The sequence below is a fragment of the Syngnathus typhle genome, linkage group LG7 (assembly GCF_033458585.1).
Source record: "Syngnathus typhle isolate RoL2023-S1 ecotype Sweden linkage group LG7, RoL_Styp_1.0, whole genome shotgun sequence".
Taxonomy (NCBI): domain Eukaryota; kingdom Metazoa; phylum Chordata; class Actinopteri; order Syngnathiformes; family Syngnathidae; genus Syngnathus; species Syngnathus typhle.
The window spans coordinates 18,141,771-18,164,418 of NC_083744.1; the positions used below are offsets into that span (position 1 = coordinate 18,141,771).

Here is a 22,648-nt window from a genome sequence, read left to right on the forward strand (position 1 = left end):
ATGCACAATTGCTTTATACATCTTAATTTATGATGTGTGATTATCAACACACATCGTCCAATAGAGGGCGCGGTTGCTCCGATAAAGACTGGACAGAAAATCTCATTCCAAGGATGAAAGGTTTGAATTCACAAACATTTTGAGATTTCAACCCAATATGGCTGACTTGCCTTCATGTCCAATTGAAAAGTTCTACATTTGTATTACTGTCATTTGGCTTTGCAGGGATTCTTTCATTTAAGCTCAACACTAGAATGACAATAACTTAATTAAGATGACTATTTGTACAATAATCACACAAGTCCAAGTCTTTCCAGCCACATTTCCACCTGAACTTCTTCAAATATTGATTGTTGATTGATGATTTGTCAGCGCTAACAGCTTCAGTTAATGATCAAACTTCATCGAAAGGTTCCCATAGTAACCAACTGCTACGTAAAGCAAATCATAGAAAGGCCTTTGGGTCAAACCTTTGTTTGGACTGCATACTTGCTCCCTAATAAATGGAAGAAAAGGCAATTTCATGCACCAAATCTTACAATGTATGTTGCACTTTATAGGTCAGTGCTTCTGATAGAGTTCAAGCCAGCAGGAAAAAATCACATTGATTGCCTACCTTTGATGAAATCAAGTGCTTATATAATGGCTAGTAGAAGGGGAAAAAAAATCAAAACAGCCTTTGTATCATGGCGGCTTAAGTTCCTTTATGTGATTTTGGTCACTTGCATCACCCCCAGTTGACATGCAAACACAGCGAGTGAGCGAGCGAGCACCCTAAGGAGCTCCTCCCCTCTCCTATTGAATTACCTGGCAGGCATCTGTCACTCACCTGTTCCTCCATTCCCTCCCTCCCTCCCTCCTCAGCGACTGCTCTGGGAAATCAACACAAACTACGCGTGTGTGTGTTGCAGCAGCAGCAGCCACAGGAACTTTTGCTTGCAGGCTCGGATCTCTCGTGCACCGTTCATTTGGGAGTTTTGTGTGTGCTAATTGGCGGCAGGCAGCTCGGCAGCTCGGCGGCGGCTTCCATGTTGCTCACCTTGACCGTTCAATTCACAACACACAAAAGTAAGTTGATTTCTCTCTACCTTTGCTTACAAAGTCTACTTTCATGATTTTTTTTTTTTTTAAAGGAGTCCAGTACATGAATTCTGCTTTTACAAAAATACCAGCAGTTTAAATATAACAATGCAATACAAAAAATCTTGATATAAATATCAATAAAAAGAACACATGACACCCTCCACAATAGGAACATCTCCGTGTACACAGTGCAAAGTCATTAAGTGGCACAAGACAACATGAATTATTAACACTCTTTGTTTATGTAACGCCCCGGAATCATATTCCATGAAGCGCTCCCACTCTGACGCTTTTACTGCTTTTAGCTATCATATATTATGACATCGATGATAATCTCGCTTCGCCTTACGTGTAGTTAGTTCTCCAGATGCTTTCATGGATGTGCTCCGCATTAACAAGCAATTGATTGCTTGAAGGCTGCTTGCTGTTTCGACGGATGCACGTTTCATTCATTTCCCACTGAGTCACAATGAAGCAAGAAAACACCAGCTGAGATCAAACGGCATTTCAAGAGAGACAAGCAGATAACACTTATCAAAATGGCTGCGTCGGGTACGAAGGGTGAAGTCCACATTACGCAAGCTTAGATTTTCTTTTTCCACTCACATTATCGAAAGAGTATTGTGAACGCGCCGCCCTTCACAAACGAATCATGTTTTGACGATGGCGCTACCATGGTAACAAACTTTCTTTTGTGCTGTCAAATTTCAAATGGCTAAAGGTCATGTTAGGCTTTGATTCTTTCACTATTCACGTGTGAGGCAAGATGTGGCGGATCTTGCCGCTATGGAGCTTTATTGAATTGAATGGACCAATCCAGTATTCTTGAGCCAAGGAACCGATTTTACCTATCTAAATGTCATGGCACGCTATCCATGGATGTTTTTGTCTCATTTCACTCACATATTGATTGAACTCAAACCTGATACGTTCTCAGGATGGACGTCAAATGTACGAACAAGAAGAGTTTTATTGGCATCTCATGGAAAATGATTTCCTTGTTCCGCCTGTATGCATCACTGACATAGATATATTTGTAATTAAGAAATATCTTTTTGATTAGAAGCTAAAAAAAAACACATTATGCTGTCTTCTCATCACTTACCAGTTATTATGGGTTCTAGAAATGATACGGTTAGCTTGGAGTGGAATAGCGCTATGGGGGGGGGAACTTGTATTAAGAATGTCAAAGATTTGATTGAGCAGAACAAGCAAGCCACATGAGTGATACGACAAACAGGGAGTGAACAAGAAAGGACTCGCCTCAGCGATTGGCTTTAGAATGTTGGCTCTTGTGAATGAGCAGCTATCCAAGCTATCGCAGCTATCCAAGCTATCGCAGCTATCCAAGCTCATTGCCATCGTTTGGAATCCCGAAAGCTTTGGAAGATATCTCAATCCAACCTTTTTCTGCAGCTTGTCATGAAACCGGTGCTGTCTTTGTTCAACAAAGCGGTTGAGGGGCCTCACCGGACTGACAGCCAACCTGTCCTCCTCTCTCTCTTCCAAAGGAAGGAACAAAAGAGCGTAGAGATGAACGCGAGGCGATAAGGAGAAAAAGAGGAAGTATGGTGTTGGTCGAGCTTGGACACATTTTCTTTCTTGTGTTGACAGTAGATTAGCGTTGGAATGGAACATGGGCAAATGTTGCTCTTGGCAGGAAAAGTGCTTCTTTTCTAGTTCACGTCATGTGTATGAATGAACACAATGTGCTAATCCCGTCCCGTCACGTTCTTGCACTCATGTTTTCTCACCTCATTAAGACGGCAGGCTACCTTAGAATAGATCACAGGGGATGTTAAATGTTATATATCATGCGTTTGCTTTACACGGATTCAAAATCTCAACAGTCAAATCCTTAAATCCATTTTCATCTCAACAGTCAAATCCTTAAGTCAATTTTCTTTTGGATTAAGTTTAAAGCCCCTTTATATACAGTACAAATCATTTGCTCCCCCCCACACTCTGCTTCTCCTGCTATTTGTGTTCTTACCTTACAATTGTTTATGTTGACTTAGGTTGACAAGTTGTGTTACACCAGCCCTTGTGTATTATCAGGACTGAGATCTCAGGTAATTCAATCATAAAAGCCATTCATTCCCATCTATGTGTAGAAAAAGCGGTTCAGAGGATGGGTGGATGAATGGATGGATGGATGGCAGTCATTTTAAAAAATGTGTGTTACGTCACGTCATGAGGCCATGCATGCCTTGACAGACGAGGAGGAGGCTCCATGCTCAAAGGTGGCTACGCCTGTTAATCGCTCTGATTCCAGTGAGGTCACGCTAATTAGCATCAATGAGCCTAAATAAAAGGGATGTGGTAAATACAATTGTATACAGAGGGAATTGAATCAGGTCATGTCTGCCATTGTCACAAAGGAGTTCCCGGGTTGCCAACAAATTGGCTCAGTGGAAGAACAGTTGAGTGTTTCCATGGAGCACACACACATACCACCGTTCCATTGCCACACGCAGGGGATGATTGAGAGACAGGAAAGGAAAGGCAAGGAAAACAGAGCAAGTTCAGGCAATGACAAGATGGAGGACGGATGCAAACGTCTCATTGACCTACTTTCGGTCATAAGCTGTCTCTGTACGTCGAAATGTAATGAGAATGAGTGTTACACCTCATTGAGCCGAATGACAGGATGAAAAAAAACTCACACAACCTGATTAGTAAAAATTTGTGGCCACTATTTCTCTAACAAGAACAAAATGGACATTTAGGACTTGTCACTTCAGTACAGAGGGCCTTTACATCATCTAAGTCAGTGGGCCATCGGTGCTTGTAGTACTGAACAATAACAGCTAACAGCAGGGCCACCTTAAACTGGATTGTATGTTGTGTCCAGTCTTGCGTGTGCTTATGACGCCTTGCTTCCTTCCTTCCTCAGGTGGATGTTTTGAGCCATGAGCACCTTGGGATCTCCAGCAAGGCAAGCCAAGTGAGTGTCACCTCACATTCCATCCTCTCCCTCTGTGTTTACCTTTCCCTAGCGTAGTTCTTTATCGCAGGTGAGTGTCACGACGGCTAAGCCAGTATGTGGAAGGTGGTGCAGGTCAGGGACCTGAAGCACAGAGCTCCTCTGTTGAGAATGATTAGCGAGCTTTTGGCTGCAGCTTCCCTGGGGGCCCCTTCCTCCTCCCACTCCTCCCTCCCTCCCTCCCCCATTTCCACTCTCCCTCTTGCACTCTGGCCGCTCCATATGGTGTGAATCTCGTAGATTGACACTTTTTGTGAAAAAAGTGACAGGGCTGGACTTGTAGTTGGAGACAAGATGAAGGGAATGCAGCGTAACGCCATCTCTTCTTGTCATTGCAGTGGAGTGGCAAGATCGGACAGCAAGATCAGCGCCAAAGCACTCTTTGGTAAGCACTTTATGCTTTTGCTGTGTTTGGGTTGGATTCTCGACAGAAGCAACCTGGATTTTGAAGGCTTCCGTTCAAATACTGATGACAACGCACACGTGGATAAAAGTGTACAATTTGACCATTTGGATGGGATCCCGTTTCCACGGTTGCCAGCGGTTTTAGTGCAATGAGGAATTTGTATTCACTGTATCCAAAATGATGACACCAAGCTTCTGTTTATTGTGTGGGTAAAAAGTTTGAGTTGATCCGAGAGAGCCTACAGACTTAAACTGGCTTGTTCGCAATCTTGTTAGCACACGTTTCATTTCGTGAGTATTAAATAACGGCCACTTTATCGGATTCGCCTTAACTTGTCTCACACGTGTAATTAAAACAGCCCTGCCTTTCTTTCCCTCTAAGTACCAACACGTTATTGTTGTTTTGTTTTTTTTGTTAGAGGGAGATCTGAATGAAAATAGCAATTTGCCAGTTTGCCACACACAGAGAAAATATCGTCTTGTTCAGCTGCTGCTGCTGTTGTTGTTGTTGCAACCACTACAACACTGACTGAAATGAACTTGTTGAGTCAAGGCCGACTCAACCTGAATTTTTAGCGAGCATCAACAAAACACCGATTTTCCCTTTTTGCAGGCTGGCCGATCCCTTTCCCCTCAATAGCCAGGGTCCACTTGTTTTTCATAAGCGTGTCTCCATCATTTTGTATACATAGCGTGTGTGTGTGTGTGTGTGTGTTCCAGTGTTTGACATTAGCGAAGGGTGCAGGGTGTGGCGGTTTCTAAAGTCTGCTCGGAACAGGCTGCAGGTGAATAAAAGCCTCATTGAAAAGTGGGGGAAAATACGAGGCCGACTTTCTTCCTTCTGTCGCAAGCCAGCAAACCTCAGACCTCAGAGGAATGTTGTACTACACACGATTCAGAAACAAACGTCTTCCATGAGTGCTTATTCTAAAATTAGATGATGGTGATATTGGCATGCTGATGTTCCCACGCCGTCCGGCTTGGCACCTTGGTGCTCTTAAGACAGTCGTCCAAAAATGCACAGGATGCCCCCCTGCCTGGTCGTATTTCTGGCGACTGGAGCTTATGTTATTCTCCTTTCGGCTCGCCTCAGCCTGTGCGGCAGATGGTCAGCACGGGGTCGGAGCAGCTTGCTTGTCCTCACCAACCAGGAGATGGGATACTGTTGTGTAGCAGCATCATCATCAACAACAACAACAGTGACCATCTGCCATCCGGTCTCAGTATGTTGTATGGAAAACTTGACCCACTGATGCAAATGATTCTTTATCAGCACCTTTGGTCACAGAGCAGAGACTCCCTCTAAAAATCAAAACATCCACTTGTTTAATTTGTGCGATGCACTCGACGGCCACATCTTTAGGTACACTTGCACTAGTGTCATCCAAGATGAGAGTGCCTATGTTAGCTTACGTAGCTTAGCATCACTGTCAGGTGGAAACCACTTGACTAAACCTTTTTTTTCGCTCAGACGTAAAAAGTTTGTCAACCATTGTGAATGGTGGCAAGAAATCCACCCCATGTTTTTGAACACTACCATCCAAATGTTGCTAGGCAGTAAAAACAAAAGGCAGCCAGCCAGCCAGCCAATGATGTCGTCTGACTTATTGCATTTCATGGGGACAATCACACGGCCCGGCACTTTATTTGCATGCTCTTGATGTGGGCCATGTCAATGTGATCTGGACCTAGTTTGACAGTCTGCCCTCCAGCCACCACGGTTTATCTCTGCTCATTAGCTTTGGCTTCTCAGCCCAACATTGCGAGCTCGTGCCTTGGCCGCCATAAGCGCCATTAATAAGACATGGCGGCCAGCTCCGCTTTCAGACAGACACCCGACGCCTTTCTTTCTTTCTTTCTTTCTTTCTTTCTTTCTTTCTTTCTTTCTTTCTTTCTTTCTTTCTTTCTTTCTTTCTTTCTTTCTTTCTTTCTTTCTTTCTTTCTTTCTTTCTTTCTTTCTTTCTTTCTTTCTTTCTTTCAAGCCGGGAGAAATGAGCCGAGAGGGATTGGCACAGCGAGGCAAATGCACACGACGCCATCGACACGAGCTACTGCGATTCAAAATGCCACTGGAGTCGTTCCCGACGTGCCACCTGACCGATTGAGTCAATTACTCTGTGTCACATTCAACACAATGTGTCCAATGTGGAAGGAACAAGAGCTTTTAAGGTCGTGTGTGGCAAAGTGTTTGCTCTAGTGTTTGACCTGGTCTCATTTAATAGCCATGTAATGGTTACCTGCAAGCCATTCACCCGGTAAATAGGTCTTATGTGCTATTTCAAGAGACTCATTATGAAAATCTGTGGCCACACGAGCTTTGACAACAAATGTGCGTGTGACACCATCCGTTGGTCACAACAGGGTGGTTTGCGCCATTGTGGGCGTGAACACAGCCAACATCAACTCCTCTCATTTCCTTGAAATGCAGTGAAATCCTATTTGACATGGGCAAATCTCAATTCACGCTTGACCGCTGTGGCGATAATGACAGCATATAAACATCAACTTGAAAGTTAGCACTTTATAGCTAGCGTCAATAGTACCTCGTGATAACCATGAGGAAGTTGTCGTGATGTTGTGTTGATGTGTAGCCATCATCTGTGATCTTTGAGCCTAATGTTTGTCACTTTTATGGCGCACTTAGTGTAATCCTTGCTATTATTATACAAAGTGAGACACACACACTTCAACTTTCCACTCTTTGATAGCACAATTAATATTTAACTTCTCAGATATCCATTTTGCCACTCCTTTGGGAGTCAACCATTGGAGGAAAAAAAAAAAAAAAACATAAAAATAAATAAAAACAACTTGTTTATTTGTGGATTTATTTCTGCCGCAAAACTGACGTGTTAAGTCATCTTACTTGGCTGTTTTGGTTTCTTTTCGCTCCTATCACCATTTCCCAGTAGAGTATATGACGGAGGGGGGGAAGCATTCATATAAAGTAGGCAGGCATTCTTCCTTATTGCCCTGCCGGTGTGCTGAGTTCACTCAAGTGTATCTTTGGTTGATTCACTTGTACTCGGATCGCTGCAACATGTGGAACCCAGGCGAGTGTTTCTCCCGTTACTTCTTTTAGTTTCCGACATTTTCCCAATGTTTTTCTTTTCTTTTTCAGAGCAAAGGAAAAAATACTCCAACTCCAATTATATCATGCAGGAGACGTCACAGTATCATGTTGAGGTAAGGTTGACACGCTTGGGAATGTTCAACTGGAGTTTTGACAGTCTTTTACTTTTTGAGAAACAAGGCTCCATTAAAAGTTTGTTTCGTAATTGTCGTTTGTGAGTGAGGAAATGAAAGTTTGTGTAAATTGCTGGCGGAGAATCATTTGACTGGTGAATCATTCTCCTTTTATAGCTCACATTGTTATTATCATTGATGTATACATATTATCCATGTACCGTATTTTCCGGACTATAAGGCACACCGGACTATAAGGCGCACCTTCAATGAATGGCCCATTTTAAAACTTTGTCCTTATATAAGGCGCACCGGACTATAAGGCGCACCATTAATGCATCATGTCAGATTTTTAATCCAAATCAAATCATTTTCCATTTTATCTTTTTTATTTCAACTTCAGACGCAACAAATTACTTTATAATCATAAAATAATGATCCATAGTCTTCTTGAGTCATAATTCATAGTCTTCCGCGGGCCACTTATGATTGATTTCATGACACAATGCTTTGGGCCAGTTTAAATTTAAGAATTTGGTCCATACATAAGGCGCACCGGACTATAAGGCGCACTGTTGGTTTTAGAGAAAATTTTAGGTTTTTAGGTGCGCCTTATAGTCCGGAAAATACGGTATATTAATATTTGAATGTCATTCATAATTACTCCTGAAAATGATTCACGTTCAGCAAATAACCCCTTTTTTTTTTTTTTTACTGATGTCTCACCTTCTCTCTGTCCCTGGTTTAGCATCTGTCCACATTCATCATGGACAAGACCGAGTCCATCGCCACTGTGGACGACGCCATCAAGAAACTTGTACTCCTCGATTCAAAAGACAAGATTTGGACTCAAGAAATGCTCCTGCAAGTCACTGATAAGGCAGTCAGGCTGCTGGACTGTGACACCCAGGTCCTTTTGCATTGCGCTGACATAAATTGCAATTAAGCACGTCGTTAACGTGTGTTCATACCGAGTCTTTTTTTTTTTTTGGATGTCCTCTTTGTGCAGGAGGAACTGGAGAACTTCCCCCTCTCCACAATCCACCTGTCTCAGGCCGTTCTGAATCAGACGCGCTACCCGTCCGTGCTGCTGCTGGTGTGCCAGGACAACGAGCAGCATCGGCCAGACATCCACTTCTTCCAGTGTGACCAGGTGGAGGTGGGTGTCGCAGCGCGTGGCTCACTTTGCATCCTGTACATGCCATTTTTAGGGTGCGTATTATACATGGGGGCGCATTATACACGGAAAAAAACGGTAGATGGATTTGTTTCAAATCCAACTTTATCGTCCTGTTTCTGCATCTATCTACGTCTCATCAAATTGGACTGGTTGTCTCTCGCAGGCTGAATTGGTTCACGCAGATATCGACAGCGCTCTTGGAGACAACAAATGCGGGAAGAAAATGAGGCTTCAGACTCTCAAGTAAGACAATGGCGCACACAAACATGCTGACTTGGTGAAGGTCCTGATGTCCTCTTGCTCTTGCAGAATCAACCAGGAGAAAATGAAGCACCGAAGAGAGACCATACTTCCAAAGACGCCCGCCAAGGCCAGCGCCCCTGTTGCAAAGGGACGTGTTTCTGCCCCAATCCCAGGTCCAAGAAAATGCTCACATCTGGCCCAAATCATTCAAAGTGAATCAATTGATTGACAAAATAATGTAATTTTTTTTTTTTTTGGTGCAGACAGACGATCTTCTGGACACAGTGACCCAGAGTCACATGAAAGGTTGACCCAGCGTATCGAGAAGGATGTGGTGAGTGTTTCACTTTATTAGGGACACTTGGATGATGTAAGCCCTATCAAACATTTTGGATCTTTCTCTTTCATTTTTCACTGTACTTAATATTTGAAGTGGTGCCATGGTGAGACGCCCTCATTGGTGTCGTTCTCCTTTGTAGCAACTCCTCAACTGTGCCCTGGACGATATTGAGCTATTTGTGGCGCGCTTGCAAAAGGCGAGGGAGGCCTTTTCCCAACTCAACCAGCGCAACAAGAGTAAGAAGAATAAGAAGAAAGGACCAGCAGGTCTGTCGCCCTTTCTTCTTGTGTGGAGCCAAGCGTCAAGTGACAGACAACTCGTTGCATATAGCTCACACTGCCGTGTTTGTATTTTTTGGTGTTCTCCAGTGACATGCCAGGTGGTGAACACTCATATTCCAATATGGCCTTTGCTAACAAGTTATTGGACAATATTTCAACTTTCATTGTTTATTATTATTACTAAGTGGGAATAATTTCAGTTGTTTGATTTGGCTCTCTTGTACATCTTTGAACAAAGTCTCAAAAAGAGTCTTAGACGCAAAGTCATGATAATGCCGTCACGTATCGAGTGATGTTCTATTGACGTCCATGCAATTTGAACGCATCGTCAATTTACAGTTGGATGGATGCGCGCTGTCGCTGACGACCCACGCGGATGATATTGTTCTCCGTTCATTGAGTCTGACGCTTTCTGGAACATTTGAGGATTTGAAAACAAACTCTGCATTAGAAAATAATGGCAAGGAGAAGAAATGAGGAAAAAGGCCATGGTGTAGGTCATCCATTTTTCAGCGTTAAAAGAAACAAACAAGGCTGAGAAAGCCCGTCAGTATCCACTCCTTAAAGTTCTTCTCAAATCAAACCCAAATTGTGTGAAATAACTAACCCAGCGCTGGGTCCAAAAGAATCCAAGATAATGCTGGATTATTTCTACCTTTGGGTTGAAGATTTGTTGGGGTCAAATGGACCCATGGAATGACCCCGACCTTAGGCGCTTGTGTTCATTGTGGTCTTGTTCCCAGAGGGCGTGCTGACCCTGCGAGCCAAGCCCCCCTCTGAGGAAGACTTCATCGATAGCCTGCAGAAACTGAAGCTGGCCTTCAACCTCTTGGTGAGCTCGTTTTTTAATGCCTGACGGACTCCTCGCTAGCTTCATCGTTGCACCCCCTGCAGGCCAAACTGAAGAAGCACATCCAGAATCCAAGCGCATCCGAGTTAGTTCATTTCCTCTTCGGCCCTTTGGAGCTGGTAAGAACGACAAGTGTTGTCGAGGGGGTCCTACTCACAGGGGCAGTGCTGACAGTTGACCCCGTTGTAGGTGCTGCAGAGTTGCGGCAGTCCCGAGTTGGTTCGTTCCATTCTCTCCCCTCACCTCTCCAAAGACGCCGTGGACTTCCTCCGAGGGCACCTCACCCCCAAAGAGACCACCATATTTGAGCTTCTAGGAGAGGCTTGGACCAAACCCAGGTTTGTCGACACTACTCGAGCTTGATGAAAACGATAATCTCATACTTCAATTGTTTAGAGCGGAGTGGCCGAGGGATCGGTGCGCTCCTCCCTACTATCCCAAGTTCCGGAATGGCTGGGAGCCTCCGGCGGAACTCTTTAGGACGGCCCCATGGGAAACGGAGTATTCCGGTGGGCCTCTGGGTTCCCCCGTTTCCTTGGTTTCCCCCACGAGCCCCGATTACAGAAAACACTCATCTGATGATGTAAGAACTGAATTGAAACGCAAGACTCGGCAGGTTGATTTCATCGGTGTGTTTCTTCGCAGTTCTACGGAAGCCATTCCTCCAACTCATCCAATGGGTACGAAATGGCCTTTCAGACGTAGGAACTTTCAAATCCACCAAAATGTGGAATATTGTATGTTTCCAAAGGTCCTACAACGGGATGCCCAACGCTCGCAAATATGCCAAAATCCGCTACCCCTTTGTAGCGCGGAATGCCAACGAGTTGTCAGTGCTGACGGACGAAATCCTCCAGGTGGAATTATTTCTCTCTATTTCTTCAGCAGTATTTTCAATTGATTTGGCGTCTCAGGTGCTGGAGGACGACAAGCAGTGGTGGAAACTAAGGAATCGGAGCGGCCAAGCAGGTTACGTCCCCTACAACATCTTGGATGTTGTCCAGCTGGACGAGCCTGAGGCTTTTTACAACCAGGTAAACTCCCTTTGCCTGCACTCAATCTGTCTTGTCTGTTGTCCAGTGAGATAGAAAAGCTCAAGAAGAAAAAGGTCACTGGCTAATTCTTCATTGTATTCTTTTTTTCCTCAATGAAAATGTGTGTTTTGTTTTATGCAGCAAGGCTACGGTAAAACCTCGCCCGGTTCCCTGAGCCCAGGAGACAGTTTCAGCAAAGGCCGACACAAAGACAAAAGTAATTTGTATTTCTCTTTCCCAATTTGAATTGCAATTGGCTAAGATTTGCGCTGTTTCAGTGATGGACGAAGTCAACAGTGAGCTACTGATGATGATCACGGCTAAAAAAAGCCAGCCGCCCGCCCGGAAATTCCGCATCGAGCGACCGGCAGGCGCTCAAGTGGCGCTCACGTACAGCTCCAGCCCGGAGCAGGTCAAGTCTTGGCTTGCTGCCAAGGGCTTCTCCAAAGCGTCAGTAAAACGCACGCCGCTTAACACTCAATGTTTCTGGAGATGACTTTGAGCTCTTTGACCCCCCCCCCCCCAAAAACAGGACAGTGGACTATTTAGGCATCCTGACTGGAGCTCAGTTGTTTTCTCTCAACAAGGACGAGTTGAAGTCCGTGTGCGGGGACGAAGGCGCTCGCGTCGCATCGCAGATTACCGTGCAGAAGACGCAAATAGAGGTACGCTCGCATATCCGTTGGAGGAACTCTCTTGGTTGCATCCTTCTTTTTTTTTTTCCTGGCAGAAATTGTGCGGAGACAGCGAGCTTCAGGAGGTCATGAAGCGCAGACAGGAGCGAATCGACTCGGGGAGCACAGAGTGAAGACGCGCGCCCCATCCCTCTTCGTTTCGTGCGAGACCACGTTATTGTTGAATATTTATTTTTCTCCCATTTTGTACGTGCGCAAGCTCATTTGCAACCTGTGCGGATCAGCAAATGTACACAACATGTATGTAAAATACACAACATGCTTGGAAAGGCCATGTGGGGCACGTTGATGCTTAATGGCAATAGCGATCGCTGAATTAAACGGTTGTGTAATTTGTGCCAGGAAGTTCGGACACGTTTTTCTCATGGTGTATGTATAGCCAATGAATTTGCATATTGCTGTTTACAGAATGAATCAGGAGATAGAAAAAGCATTACAGGTTCCTATTCTAATTTTGAATCGTCACCATAATCCCGCACGGAGTCTGTAAATGATCGTCAAATGCCGTCATTCCTTTGTGTTGTCTGCACGGGTGTATTTTCAACTGTTGTGCTTCGATTAAGTCAATAATCAAAAGGATTGTAAATATGATGGCGAAGCAGTGCAAGACGAGCTGATTAAAAGCTGGCAAGTATTTGATGTTAAACAATCTTGTCATTCATTTTGTTTTGGGCGGACGTGGAAATCATCACACAAAAGGGGTTCAATATTGCACGACATCACTGTAGTTTGACAACAATATTGTAATTTTGGGCTGGGAAGGAGTTCAAATTTGCCACACCCCCCCCGAGGAAGACAGAGAAAGAGTCAGTCGATGTCCAGGGCTGACCGTTTTAAATTCGGAGGGGGGCACAAATTCTCAAGGGTTGACATTTTTATCGAGTTTCTGTTACAATTTTTGACCCACCACCTGTCACTTTGCTTGGGACAAAGGGAAAGGTGAAATTCGGTCTCAATCATTCATTCGAATCAATTCCCTCAAATCACAAAACGCGCGTATCTTTTTCTTAAATGAACACTTTTTACATTGCTGTAGTGTCAGCATTTAATTATAATGCAAATTAATACATGCAGAAATATTAAGTTGCTTTGAAAATACCTGAATAATAAAAATGGATGTATGATGATCACAATCTACTTTGTAATATATACTCCTTGTATAATGGAATGCTCCCCAAAAAGTGGAGCTCCTTTGCATCGAGGTTTATGCAAAGAGCTCACGTCATTAATTATATCGCTGCTTTTTGGTGAAGTTGATGAGTGTTCCGTCTGTACGATTGGTCTTTGAACGCACCTCGCGTCAACAGCAGAACGCGAATGAACTTAAAGAAATAAAATGAAAGAAACCCTTTCTAAAAATGAAAATTGACTGACTCAAATGTGTGTTCTTCATGTTTTTATTGCTTTCCACCGCTTTCCAAACAAGGGGAAACAAATGTTCACTACTTTGGCACAAGCGCTGCAAAGCATGCTGGGAAGTGCGTGGAAACTGTCACTCCCCTCCCTGCCCCTCCCCTCCGGTTCCGCCAAAGCGCAGGTCACGTGAGCAACGGCTTCCTTCCTGCACAACGAAAGGAGCGCGCCTTCGAATTGCCGACGCTCCCGGGTGCTTACTGTATTCTTCGGTCCGGTCGTAGCCGTCAATCGCCGGCCGGCCGGCGGTCTGCTGCGTCGTTCGCAAGCTTTAGCCACTTAACAGCCCAGCAGGAACGAAGGAGAAGGTTCGACTTTGTTGTTCGAGCGAGCGCACCCGCTCGGCGATGGACGGAGCACGTCCGCGGCCAAGCGCTTAGCGGAAGTACAAGACGACAGACAGGCGCCTGCTTGTCGTCGCTTGACTGCGACGATGATGGACGCCTTCAGCCCCAACTTGACGGAGGACTCGTATAAAAGTAAGAAGTTCGCTTCTCTTCCTTCCTCCCATTCTTGCTTGCTTCCTTCCTTCCTCCAGCTGCTTAACTTTTAACTTTGACCTCCGCAGTGAGCGAGGATGACATCAGGCGGTTAATCAAGTTCAGAGCATCCAACGAACTTCTCTTCACCGGAAAGAGAAACTCTGCCAAGATAGCTTGGAGGTACACAATACCGACACACATTTAGAAGGTGTGCCTTGAAATAAGAGGAATCCCCCCTTTATCCTGTCCAGCGTCATCTTGAGGGCTTTGGACCTGCAAGGGAAGTTGACAGCTGAGCAGATCGCCAAAAAGTGGGACAACCTGCGCTCCAAATACAAGGTACGAGGATCAGCCCCGCGGTGTCGGCGGCGAACGCGGCGTGACTGACCCCGCTCTGCGTGCGCACGCAGGACCTGAAGCAGCCCGACCAATCGGCGGACGGGGAGCAGCCGGGGGGCGGCGGCGCCGAGTCGTGGCCGTGGTTCCGCATGATGGACGACGCCATGCACGGTCGCCTGTACAACAGCCGCATGGCGCTGGGCCTGCCCGGCGACGGTCGGCGGCGACGGGACGACGACAACGACGTCCTGGAGTTCCTCATCAAGACCGAGATGGACGACTCGGCCGCCGCAGAGAGCGCGGACGGCGGCGAGTCTGCCGAGGGTCTTCCCGTGGGCTGGAGGAGGATGAGCGAGTGCTCCTACAAAAGTAGGCCCGAGCGATGCAATCGTGTCATCATACGGAAGGCGTACATCGTGTGCAGTGTGGTGGGCTTCTTTGCACCCCCAGTGTCAGAAGAGGAGACAGAACGTCTCATCAAAATTCGCGCCGCCAACGAGGCCATCTTCACCGGCAAGAAAAACTCTGCCAAGATGGCGTGGAGGTGAGCTGCTTACGTTTAAAACCAGATCATGGGAGGAGACGGGCGTGCGTGAAGCATTCTCTCTCATTTATTTGAGTGTGTGTCGGCAGGGCCGTGCTCCACCAGCTGGGCCTTCAGGGCAAGCTGAGCACCGAGCAGCTGGCCAAGAAGTGGGACAACCTGAAGAGGCGCTACAAGGTGAAGCCACGTCCAAGAAACTCGATTGTACTGTAGCGCTGATCCGAAAGCTACGCAACACCGCCATCTGTGAGTCACGAGAGCCTCGGACGGTTTACCACAGGAGCTGAGGTTCCCCCCGCGCGGCGTGGAGTCCAACCCGAGCTCGTGGCCGTGGTTCCAGAGCATGGACGACGCCATGGAGGGGCGTCTGGCGGGTGCCGCGCCCGCTTTGGCGCCCGTCTTCGTCGCCGAGGACGAAGACTGCGAGATGCTGCTGTCGCCGGCGCCGAGGAAGCGAGCCCGCAGGAGTCGCAGCGGGATGGCCGAGTTCCTCAGCGAGTCGGAGTTGGACATGCTGATCTGCGGCCACGACAAAAGCGCTTCCTTGGCTTTGGGCGACCTCCGGCGCAGCGGGGCCGACCTCGGCTACAGACGTAAGAGCGCCGCCCGTACGTTTGGTCCCACTAGATTTCTTTCTCACTGTCGTCGCGCTGTATTGACCAGTGACGGACGAGGACATCCAAAAACTGGTGGAGCTGCGAGCCGCCAACAAAGCCCTCTTCACAGGACGCAGGAACAGCGCCAAGCCCGCCTGGAGGTCCGGGCCCAGTGTGTGAGCCACGGGCCGAGCGTGCCGCCTTGTCACCTGCCCTGATGCCCGTCGCTTCTGTGCAGGGCCATCGTGAAGGAGATGGGTCTGACGGGAAAGATCACACCCGATCAGGTGGCCAAGAAGTGGGACAACCTCAAGACCAAGTTCAAGGTGAGCTCGCCTCCTTTAGCTGCTCGCGCTGCTTACGCGAGCCGTCCGAAATGTTGGCTGTCGCGTTTGATCCAGGACCTGAAGTTCCCCCCTCGGGGGGCGGAGCCCCAAGGCGGAGCGGCGTCCTGGCCGTGGTTCCAGCTGATGAGCGACGCCCTGGAGGGTCGGCTAGCGGGCAAGGGGGTCCAGGTGGCGCCGGTGTGGAGCGGCGAGGACGACGCCATCTCGGGTTCGCCCCCCTCGGCCGACGCCCCGGAGGCGGCCATCTACGAGATGGACGACGCCCGAGCGGTCGCCGACCTCTGCCGCTCCGATGACAGCATCACCTACATCGACGCCAGCGGAGAGGAATGCGCTGCCCCTCCCGAGCTCGCCTACAAAAGTACATTACGGCTATTATTTCTGTGCAGATTTCAATACCAACCCAAATAATCATGATTTATTTTTTATGGTCCAACATTTGTTTTTGACGCAGTGAGTGAGCAGGACACTCGGCGCTTGATCACGCTGAGAGCCGCCAACGAGGATCTCTTCACCGGCAGGAGGAACGCCGCCAAGGCCGCTTGGAAGTAAGAAGGCCGCCGCGCGGACGGTCGAGATCCTCGTGACCACCTCGCCTGTGTTTGCGCGTCAGGGCCATCATCCAGCAGCTGGACCTCCAAGGGAAGGTGTCCACCTACCAGGTGGCCAAAAAGTGGGACAATCTCAAACGCAGGTTCAAGGTACGCCTCATCATGATGTCATCGACACCTGTCCTAATGTCACACTGACAATGTCACGCGGTTCCAAGGACCTGAAGTACCCCCCACCGGGTATGGACAACATGACGGAGGGTGCCGCTTCCTGGCCGTGGTTCCACCTGATGGACGACGCCATGGAGGGTCGCCTGGTGTGCAACGGCAGCCTCGTCGGCGGGCCCGAGCCGCCGGTGGGGGGCGGTGGGGACCGGGCTGTCCTGGAGCAGCAGCGAGCGGCCTTGGAGCAGGAGTGGATGGCACTGGACCGAGAGCGGGCGTCGGCAAGAGCGGAGCGCGAGTGGCTGAAGAGGGAACGGGTGGCGCTGGAGCGGGATCGCGCCCTGCTGGAGCTGGAGAGGGTGGCGCTGGGCCGGGAAAGGGAACTTCTGGACCAGAGGTCTGTCATGCTCTCCGCGGACACGCACTCCGGACATATCGGGGCCATCATGTAGACTGCGAACGTCTTTGACCACGTTTGCTCGACTGGCAAGCGCTCGCCACGTTCGTCACACGGTTCCTCAACATCTTTGTCAGGCACCCGACTGTTTTTTTTTCTATTTTGGCGACCTGACGTGACCACGCGTGTTGCCTTAAAAGACAATTGACACCAGACAACAGTAATTATGTCATTTTGAATGGAGCGGGGCTTTACGTCGTGCCTCCTGAATATTGACTTTTATGTTAAATTGTAAAAATGTTATCAGAATCTGCTGTTCTTCTTGGGATGACATATGTGACATTTTTACTTTTGCATTTCATTTTTCATTTAAGAATTCATTTAATTTACGACTGTTGCAAATTATTATTATTTTATTATTATTTTGAAAACATTCCGCATGCCGTGTTTGGACGTTTGTGTTTCCGTCCGGACGACTTGTTTGCGGGACTCGACGTGGCGCTCCCTTCTGACTGGCTGACGCGTTCTGACGTATCGGCCAATGAGCGTAGAGAAGCGCAGGAAACCGGAAATGACCCAAACTCCCCATGAAACGAGCGCACCGGCTTATTTTGAATGCGTTGGGATGAAATGACGCTTTAAGGCATTACTTCGGAATTGAAATGGCCACTTTAGTGTTGGACAACGGAGCCTACACGGCAAAAATTGGATACAGCTTGGAGGACGTCAGGTGAGCCTGCCTATGCAGGTTAGCTTTTGTTAGCACGCGACGCGTTTTAGTCAACAATCATTTTCCGAGCGAGCAGAGCCAGCCGTTCGTTTCGTTTATTTATTCAGAAAGTTCTTTCAAACATTCACCCAACGTGCAGCGACTGTGAGCGGAATCTTCCAGTCATCACTCGAGGAAAACATTTTTATATGCAACACTACCAAGCGATTTTAAAGCATTAAGTCAGATTTATCCAAAGCGCTTGTGGACAAATATTAACCGCGTTCCCTGATAACTCCTTGCTGCAATGTTAAAATGCTGAGAGGTCTCGTGTCCGTTTTTGCTTTCCAGCGTCATTCCCAATTGCCAGTTTCGCTCCAAGACCTCCCGGATGAAAACGTTCACCGCCAACCAGTTGGATGAGATCAAAGATCCCTCGGCACTCTTCTACATCCTGCCCTTCCAGAAGGTGAGAAGGTCAAGGCGTCCCCACCCAGAATCATGACATGCACAGAGATAACCACGACCACCTTCTTTCCTCCTCAGGGCTACCTGGTCAACTGGGACGTCCAGAGGAAAGTTTGGGATCATTTGTTTGGCAAAGAAATGTTCAAGGTGGGCTCATTTACCCGCCCAGCGCCTTTCTCTTCTTCCCGCACTTCTTGCGCGGTTCACGTCATCTTAGGGGGTTGTCTCCAGGTGGACTTTGCCGACAGCAGCATCATCATCAGCGAGCCTTACTTCAACTTCACGTCCATCCAGGAGTCCATGAACGAGATCCTGTTTGAGGAGTACCGCTTCCAGTCGGCTCTCAGGATCAACGGTGGGTGTGGACGGTGGCCGCCGGACGCCCTTTGCCCGTGTTGACGCTCTTTGTCGCTCAGCGGGCTCTCTGAGCGCTCGCCGATACTTCCGCTCGGAACCTTACGAGCTGTGCAGCCTGGTGGTGGACAGCGGCTTCTCCTTCACGCACATCGCCCCCTACTGCCGCGGCAGCAGAATGAAGGACGCTATCCGCAGGTGAGTGATGGGTCATGTCAATTTAGATACATTTCCCAAACAGAGCAGAGACACGTCCTTGCCACCATTCCTATTTTTCCCCCCCACCTGACTTTTTTTTTGGGGGGGGGGGGTATTCAGAATTGTTGTAACTTGAATTGTTTGTGTTGTGATGATGATTATGTTGTCCTTCTGTTAGGATTAACGTAGGAGGGAAGCTGCTGACCAATCACCTGAAAGAAATCATCTCTTATCGGTAAGGCTGCCTGAATCAAGTGCAGCGACTCGTCGGCCGGGTTGCCGAGCCGAGCCGAGCGTGCCTCTTTGCAGGCAGCTGCACGTGATGGACGAGACCCACGTGATCAACCAGGTGAAGGAGGACGTATGTTTTGTGTCCCAGGACTTCTACCGGGACATGGCCGTCGCACAGTAAGTCGGCCTCACGATTTCTTTGAGCTCACGCCAATGCGGAAGGTGAACCGACGCGTGTGCGGCCGCTTGCAGGCTGAAGGGTCAGGACAACACGGTGATGAGGGACTACGTGCTGCCCGATTTCAGCGGCATCAAAAAGGGCTTCTGCAAGGTGAGCGGGCGCTCTCGTCCGCCGCGGCCTCGCCGTCGGCGCCCCACCTCACCCGCTTTTGCGTCGTCCGCCAGCCGGCCGAGCAGGTGGTGCAGAGCGGCAAGTACAAGACGGGCGAGCAGATCCTCAGGCTGGCCAACGAGCGCTTCGCTGTTCCCGAAATCCTCTTCCACCCTTCCGACGTCGGCATCCAGGAGATGGGCATTCCCGAGGCCATCGTGGACTCGGTCCGCTCTCTGTCTGAAGGTCTTGCTCGCTTCCGGCTCCGCCTCCTGGGAAAGGGTTTTGGGGGGCACGTTTGAGGCAGCAAGGCTCCAACGACATTCTGTGCGCAGACATGCAGCCTCACATGTACGGCAACATCATCCTGACCGGAGGCAACGTTTTGTTTCCGGGCTTCCGGGAGCGCCTGGAAGCTGAACTTCGCGCTCTGGTTCCCGCTCACGTTCCCGTCAAGGTCACGCTGCCTGACAAGTGAGTGGCGCTGCTCGCCCTTACGCATTTCATTCAAGTTCACGTGGCTGGCGCGACATTTCCTTTCTGTGTGACTTGTGTTGTTTTTCTTTGGCAACAGTCCCATCACGTACGCGTGGGAAGGAGGGAAGCTGCTGGCAAACGACCCCGACTACGAGGAGATGGTGGTCACACGCGACGATTACGAAGAGAACGGACATTTTGTTTGCGAAGAAAAGTTTGACATCTGAGCCGCCATTTTGTGCCGACGACACAGCCAGATGACAACCGGTGTCGATTGAAAGCGCCTCGGCTCATCGGACAACACCATTTACGTGTTATTATCCATTGGCTGTCAAGGTGTCCTTCAGGAAGACTTTTTTTTTTTTTTTATGTATTTATGAAATTGTTTTTTTTACACTCTTACTGAAAACTCTTGAATGAAATCACATTGATTCAACATGTCCATCTTTTATTTTGGTCAATAAAATTTGTGGTGTACTTCCGTGATCGTTATTATCACAGTGCCAAAAAAACATGAAGGCTTTTTTTTTCCACAATAGTTTTCAAAAATATTTAATTTGTCATGGGACAGTAAAAATCTTGATTTAGCCTTTTACCATTTGGGTATGAAGACGTATAAAGTTTTTGTTGTGTTTATTTTTATTTGATTTGTTAGCAAAATTTCCCGCTTGTTGCTCAATTTCAGGGTGACTCAACATCGAAAGGCCGAACTCGAAGCGTCTTCTAGCGGGAGGCAGGTGGAGGCAGGTGGCTTCATTTGCTGGCTCGGCTTACTGCAAACTGCGCTCCAATACCGCCCAGTATCAAAATTCGATTTTAAGCGTTGCGTTAGGACAAAAGCGACCAAAATAAGTGACATTTCACAAGTTCACTTCACATTTATCCCCGCCATTAGCACCGCGCGCCTAGCTAGCATTAGCCGCCGCCGCCGCTAACGTTAGCTGAGCGAACTTCTCGAAAATGTCGACCGGCAAACGAATGAAGAAGAAGAAGCTCTCCGAAGAAGCGATGAGTAAAGTCTTTGACTTTTCTCCAGTTGCCAAGAAGAAAGCGCTCCACTGCGGCTCCGAAGACGACGTCGGGGAAGGTAAATGTGCTTTACACCTGCTCCCAAACATTTGCTCCCTTTTTTTCCATTTTCCATCCAAATAGCCTCCGAGGAGAAAACTCCAAGTCAGGACAAAGCTCCATCGAGGAAAAGAGTTGCTGAAGACTTTAAAGCTGAAGAAGACACTGGAGTCCCTGTTGGGTATAGCTCTAGAATTTGCTCCATCTTTGATTCTTTTGGAAACGATTTGCTAATGAAGTCAATGTTGATTGCGTAGGGTTGAAGTTCACAGCATGTTGGAGCGCTTCGGGGGTAAGAAAAGCATTTGCAATGGTCACCACTTGCTCATTTCATTCATTCTATTCTCTAAACCATCAATGTGGTGTGTGCGAATGCAGCCGACATCAACAAGGTGATGCTCACCAAGCGCAAGCGTCTGGAAAATCTGACCAAGACTTACATGAATGGAGGGCAGCAGAAAATGGAGCAACTGTGGAACAACTACCACAAACAGAGGTTTGACAATATGAGACCTCCAAGCAGACCTTGTCCTCCAACCACGTCTGGGTGCTTCTGTCGTGCGTGTGTGTGTGTGCGCAGGCAGAAGATGACTCAGGACTATTCTCAGCAATTGTCGTCCGTTTCGGACCAATGGCAGCTGGAGATGCAGCAAATCAAGGACCAGGAGGAGAAGTTCAATGTAGGCGAGCGTCCGCTCGACGTATGAGACGTGGAAATAAGATGAAAAGTTCAAAATGTCACGTTGTCAAAATGCCATGACTCAAATGAATTTCAAAGCCTCTTCGATCTTTTCTTGGCTCACGCACTTCTCCATTCCATGCGTGTGTTCAGAATCTGATACGCCAGCAGCAGAAGGTGATCCAGCAGAGCAAAATTCTTCAGACGCAGAAAATAGAGGCCATGCAAGAGCTCTTCAAGAACTTTGTCAAGGTCAAACCAACAGCTTTGCACCTTCTTCTTTTGTCATTTGGCAACGTTGGTCTTGTTCATTTCATTCAATGACCTCCTCAGCTGCGGAAACTTTCAACACATTTGCTTCAACGCAGCTCAGATTGTTGAAAAGGAAGCAAGTGGCATGCTTGAAGGAAGTCTTGTTCTTCTTTTTGCTTTTTCTTGGTGCCATTGGGCGTGAGCAGAACATGGAAGAGATGGAGAAGAACCAAGAGGAAGTCCTGCATCGGGCGCAGCAAGAGCTAAGGAAGGAGATGGCCACCATGCAGAAGAAGATCCTCATGGACACCGTGAGTCGAGCCGAGTCGAGTCCTCGCCCTGACTGCCGCGTGAACCCATCTTCAATTTTGTCCTTTTGCAGCAACAACAGGAAATGGCGTCCGTGCGCAAGTCCCTGCAGACCATGCTTTTCTAGATTCTCAGCTCAGCTCAGTTTGCCCAAGTTCCCAGCCTCGTCTTTTTTTCGATTTGAACATGCACGTTCCTTCAGCTTCTGTTCACTGTTGTAAAGCGCTTGAGAGTTGTTTTTGGTTGCTCGAGCCACCTCTAGGTGGCACTGTTGTAATTCGGATGTTTAAGAAAAAGTACAAACGTTTCAAGAAGTTTATTGGCCATCCATCATCCAGTTTTAGAGGGAAAAAAACGATATAACTGTTTCATCCTGTTTTAGGGAATAAAACCTCAACTTCATGTGTTGTCATTTTCCTGTGATTCCTTACTCCACTGACGGCTTTTTTTTTTTT

General features: G+C 47.8%; 3 protein-coding genes across 12 annotated transcripts; all 3 read left to right on the plus strand.

Moving 5' to 3' along the window:
- The first annotated feature begins 844 nt into the window (after window positions 1–844).
- eps8l2 (EPS8 signaling adaptor L2) lies at window positions 845–13,652 on the plus strand. Of its 7 annotated transcripts, none has more exons than XM_061283716.1 (22): window positions 845–1,068; window positions 2,500–2,649; window positions 3,102–3,155; window positions 3,980–4,030; window positions 4,408–4,454; window positions 7,596–7,660; window positions 8,409–8,570; window positions 8,670–8,819; window positions 9,004–9,083; window positions 9,150–9,256; window positions 9,347–9,417; window positions 9,563–9,689; window positions 10,448–10,536; window positions 10,599–10,673; window positions 10,744–10,892; window positions 10,951–11,137; window positions 11,200–11,234; window positions 11,306–11,588; window positions 11,730–11,805; window positions 11,867–12,038; window positions 12,121–12,253; window positions 12,319–13,652. In XM_061283716.1, exons 4-22 carry the CDS (start codon window positions 3,996–3,998, stop codon window positions 12,394–12,396), a joined length of 2,121 nt encoding a protein of 706 aa, XP_061139700.1. In that variant the 5' UTR covers window positions 845–1,068; window positions 2,500–2,649; window positions 3,102–3,155; window positions 3,980–3,995; the 3' UTR covers window positions 12,397–13,652. The 7 variants fall into 7 exon arrangements, with proteins under 7 accessions (XP_061139700.1, XP_061139702.1, XP_061139701.1 ...); XM_061283718.1 differs by having other exon boundaries at window positions 3,142–3,155; XM_061283717.1 differs by lacking the exon at window positions 3,102–3,155.
- A 176-nt stretch (window positions 13,653–13,828) lies between these two features.
- Window positions 13,829–20,362, plus strand: actr6 (actin related protein 6). Of its 3 annotated transcripts, XM_061282161.1 has the most exons (23): window positions 13,829–14,175; window positions 14,265–14,358; window positions 14,430–14,517; window positions 14,589–14,886; window positions 14,968–15,061; window positions 15,151–15,238; window positions 15,342–15,654; window positions 15,725–15,818; window positions 15,896–15,983; window positions 16,059–16,365; window positions 16,459–16,552; window positions 16,618–16,705; window positions 16,774–17,117; window positions 18,178–18,295; window positions 18,373–18,441; window positions 18,526–18,649; window positions 18,711–18,846; window positions 19,025–19,081; window positions 19,156–19,254; window positions 19,330–19,408; window positions 19,483–19,654; window positions 19,744–19,882; window positions 19,983–20,362. In XM_061282161.1, the coding sequence occupies exons 1-23, from the start codon at window positions 14,130–14,132 to the stop codon at window positions 20,110–20,112; spliced, it is 3,159 nt and encodes a 1,052-aa protein (XP_061138145.1). In that variant the 5' UTR covers window positions 13,829–14,129; the 3' UTR covers window positions 20,113–20,362. The 3 variants fall into 3 exon arrangements, with proteins under 3 accessions (XP_061138145.1, XP_061138147.1, XP_061138146.1); XM_061282163.1 differs by lacking the exons at window positions 13,829–14,175; window positions 14,265–14,358; window positions 14,430–14,517; ... (8 more) ...; window positions 16,618–16,705; window positions 16,774–17,117 and adding an exon at window positions 17,177–17,865; XM_061282162.1 differs by lacking the exons at window positions 13,829–14,175; window positions 14,265–14,358; window positions 14,430–14,517; ... (8 more) ...; window positions 16,618–16,705; window positions 16,774–17,117 and adding an exon at window positions 17,177–17,847.
- A 473-nt stretch (window positions 20,363–20,835) lies between these two features.
- On the plus strand, window positions 20,836–22,407 carry sycp3 (synaptonemal complex protein 3). 2 transcript variants are annotated; one of them, XM_061282169.1, is made up of 8 exons: window positions 20,836–20,972; window positions 21,038–21,134; window positions 21,211–21,245; window positions 21,332–21,449; window positions 21,534–21,633; window positions 21,786–21,884; window positions 22,091–22,195; window positions 22,267–22,407. In XM_061282169.1, the coding sequence occupies exons 1-8, from the start codon at window positions 20,846–20,848 to the stop codon at window positions 22,318–22,320; spliced, it is 735 nt and encodes a 244-aa protein (XP_061138153.1). In that variant the 5' UTR covers window positions 20,836–20,845; the 3' UTR covers window positions 22,321–22,407. The 2 variants fall into 2 exon arrangements, with proteins under 2 accessions (XP_061138153.1, XP_061138152.1); XM_061282168.1 differs by having other exon boundaries at window positions 21,332–21,633.
- The last annotated feature ends 241 nt before the right edge of the window (window positions 22,408–22,648 follow it).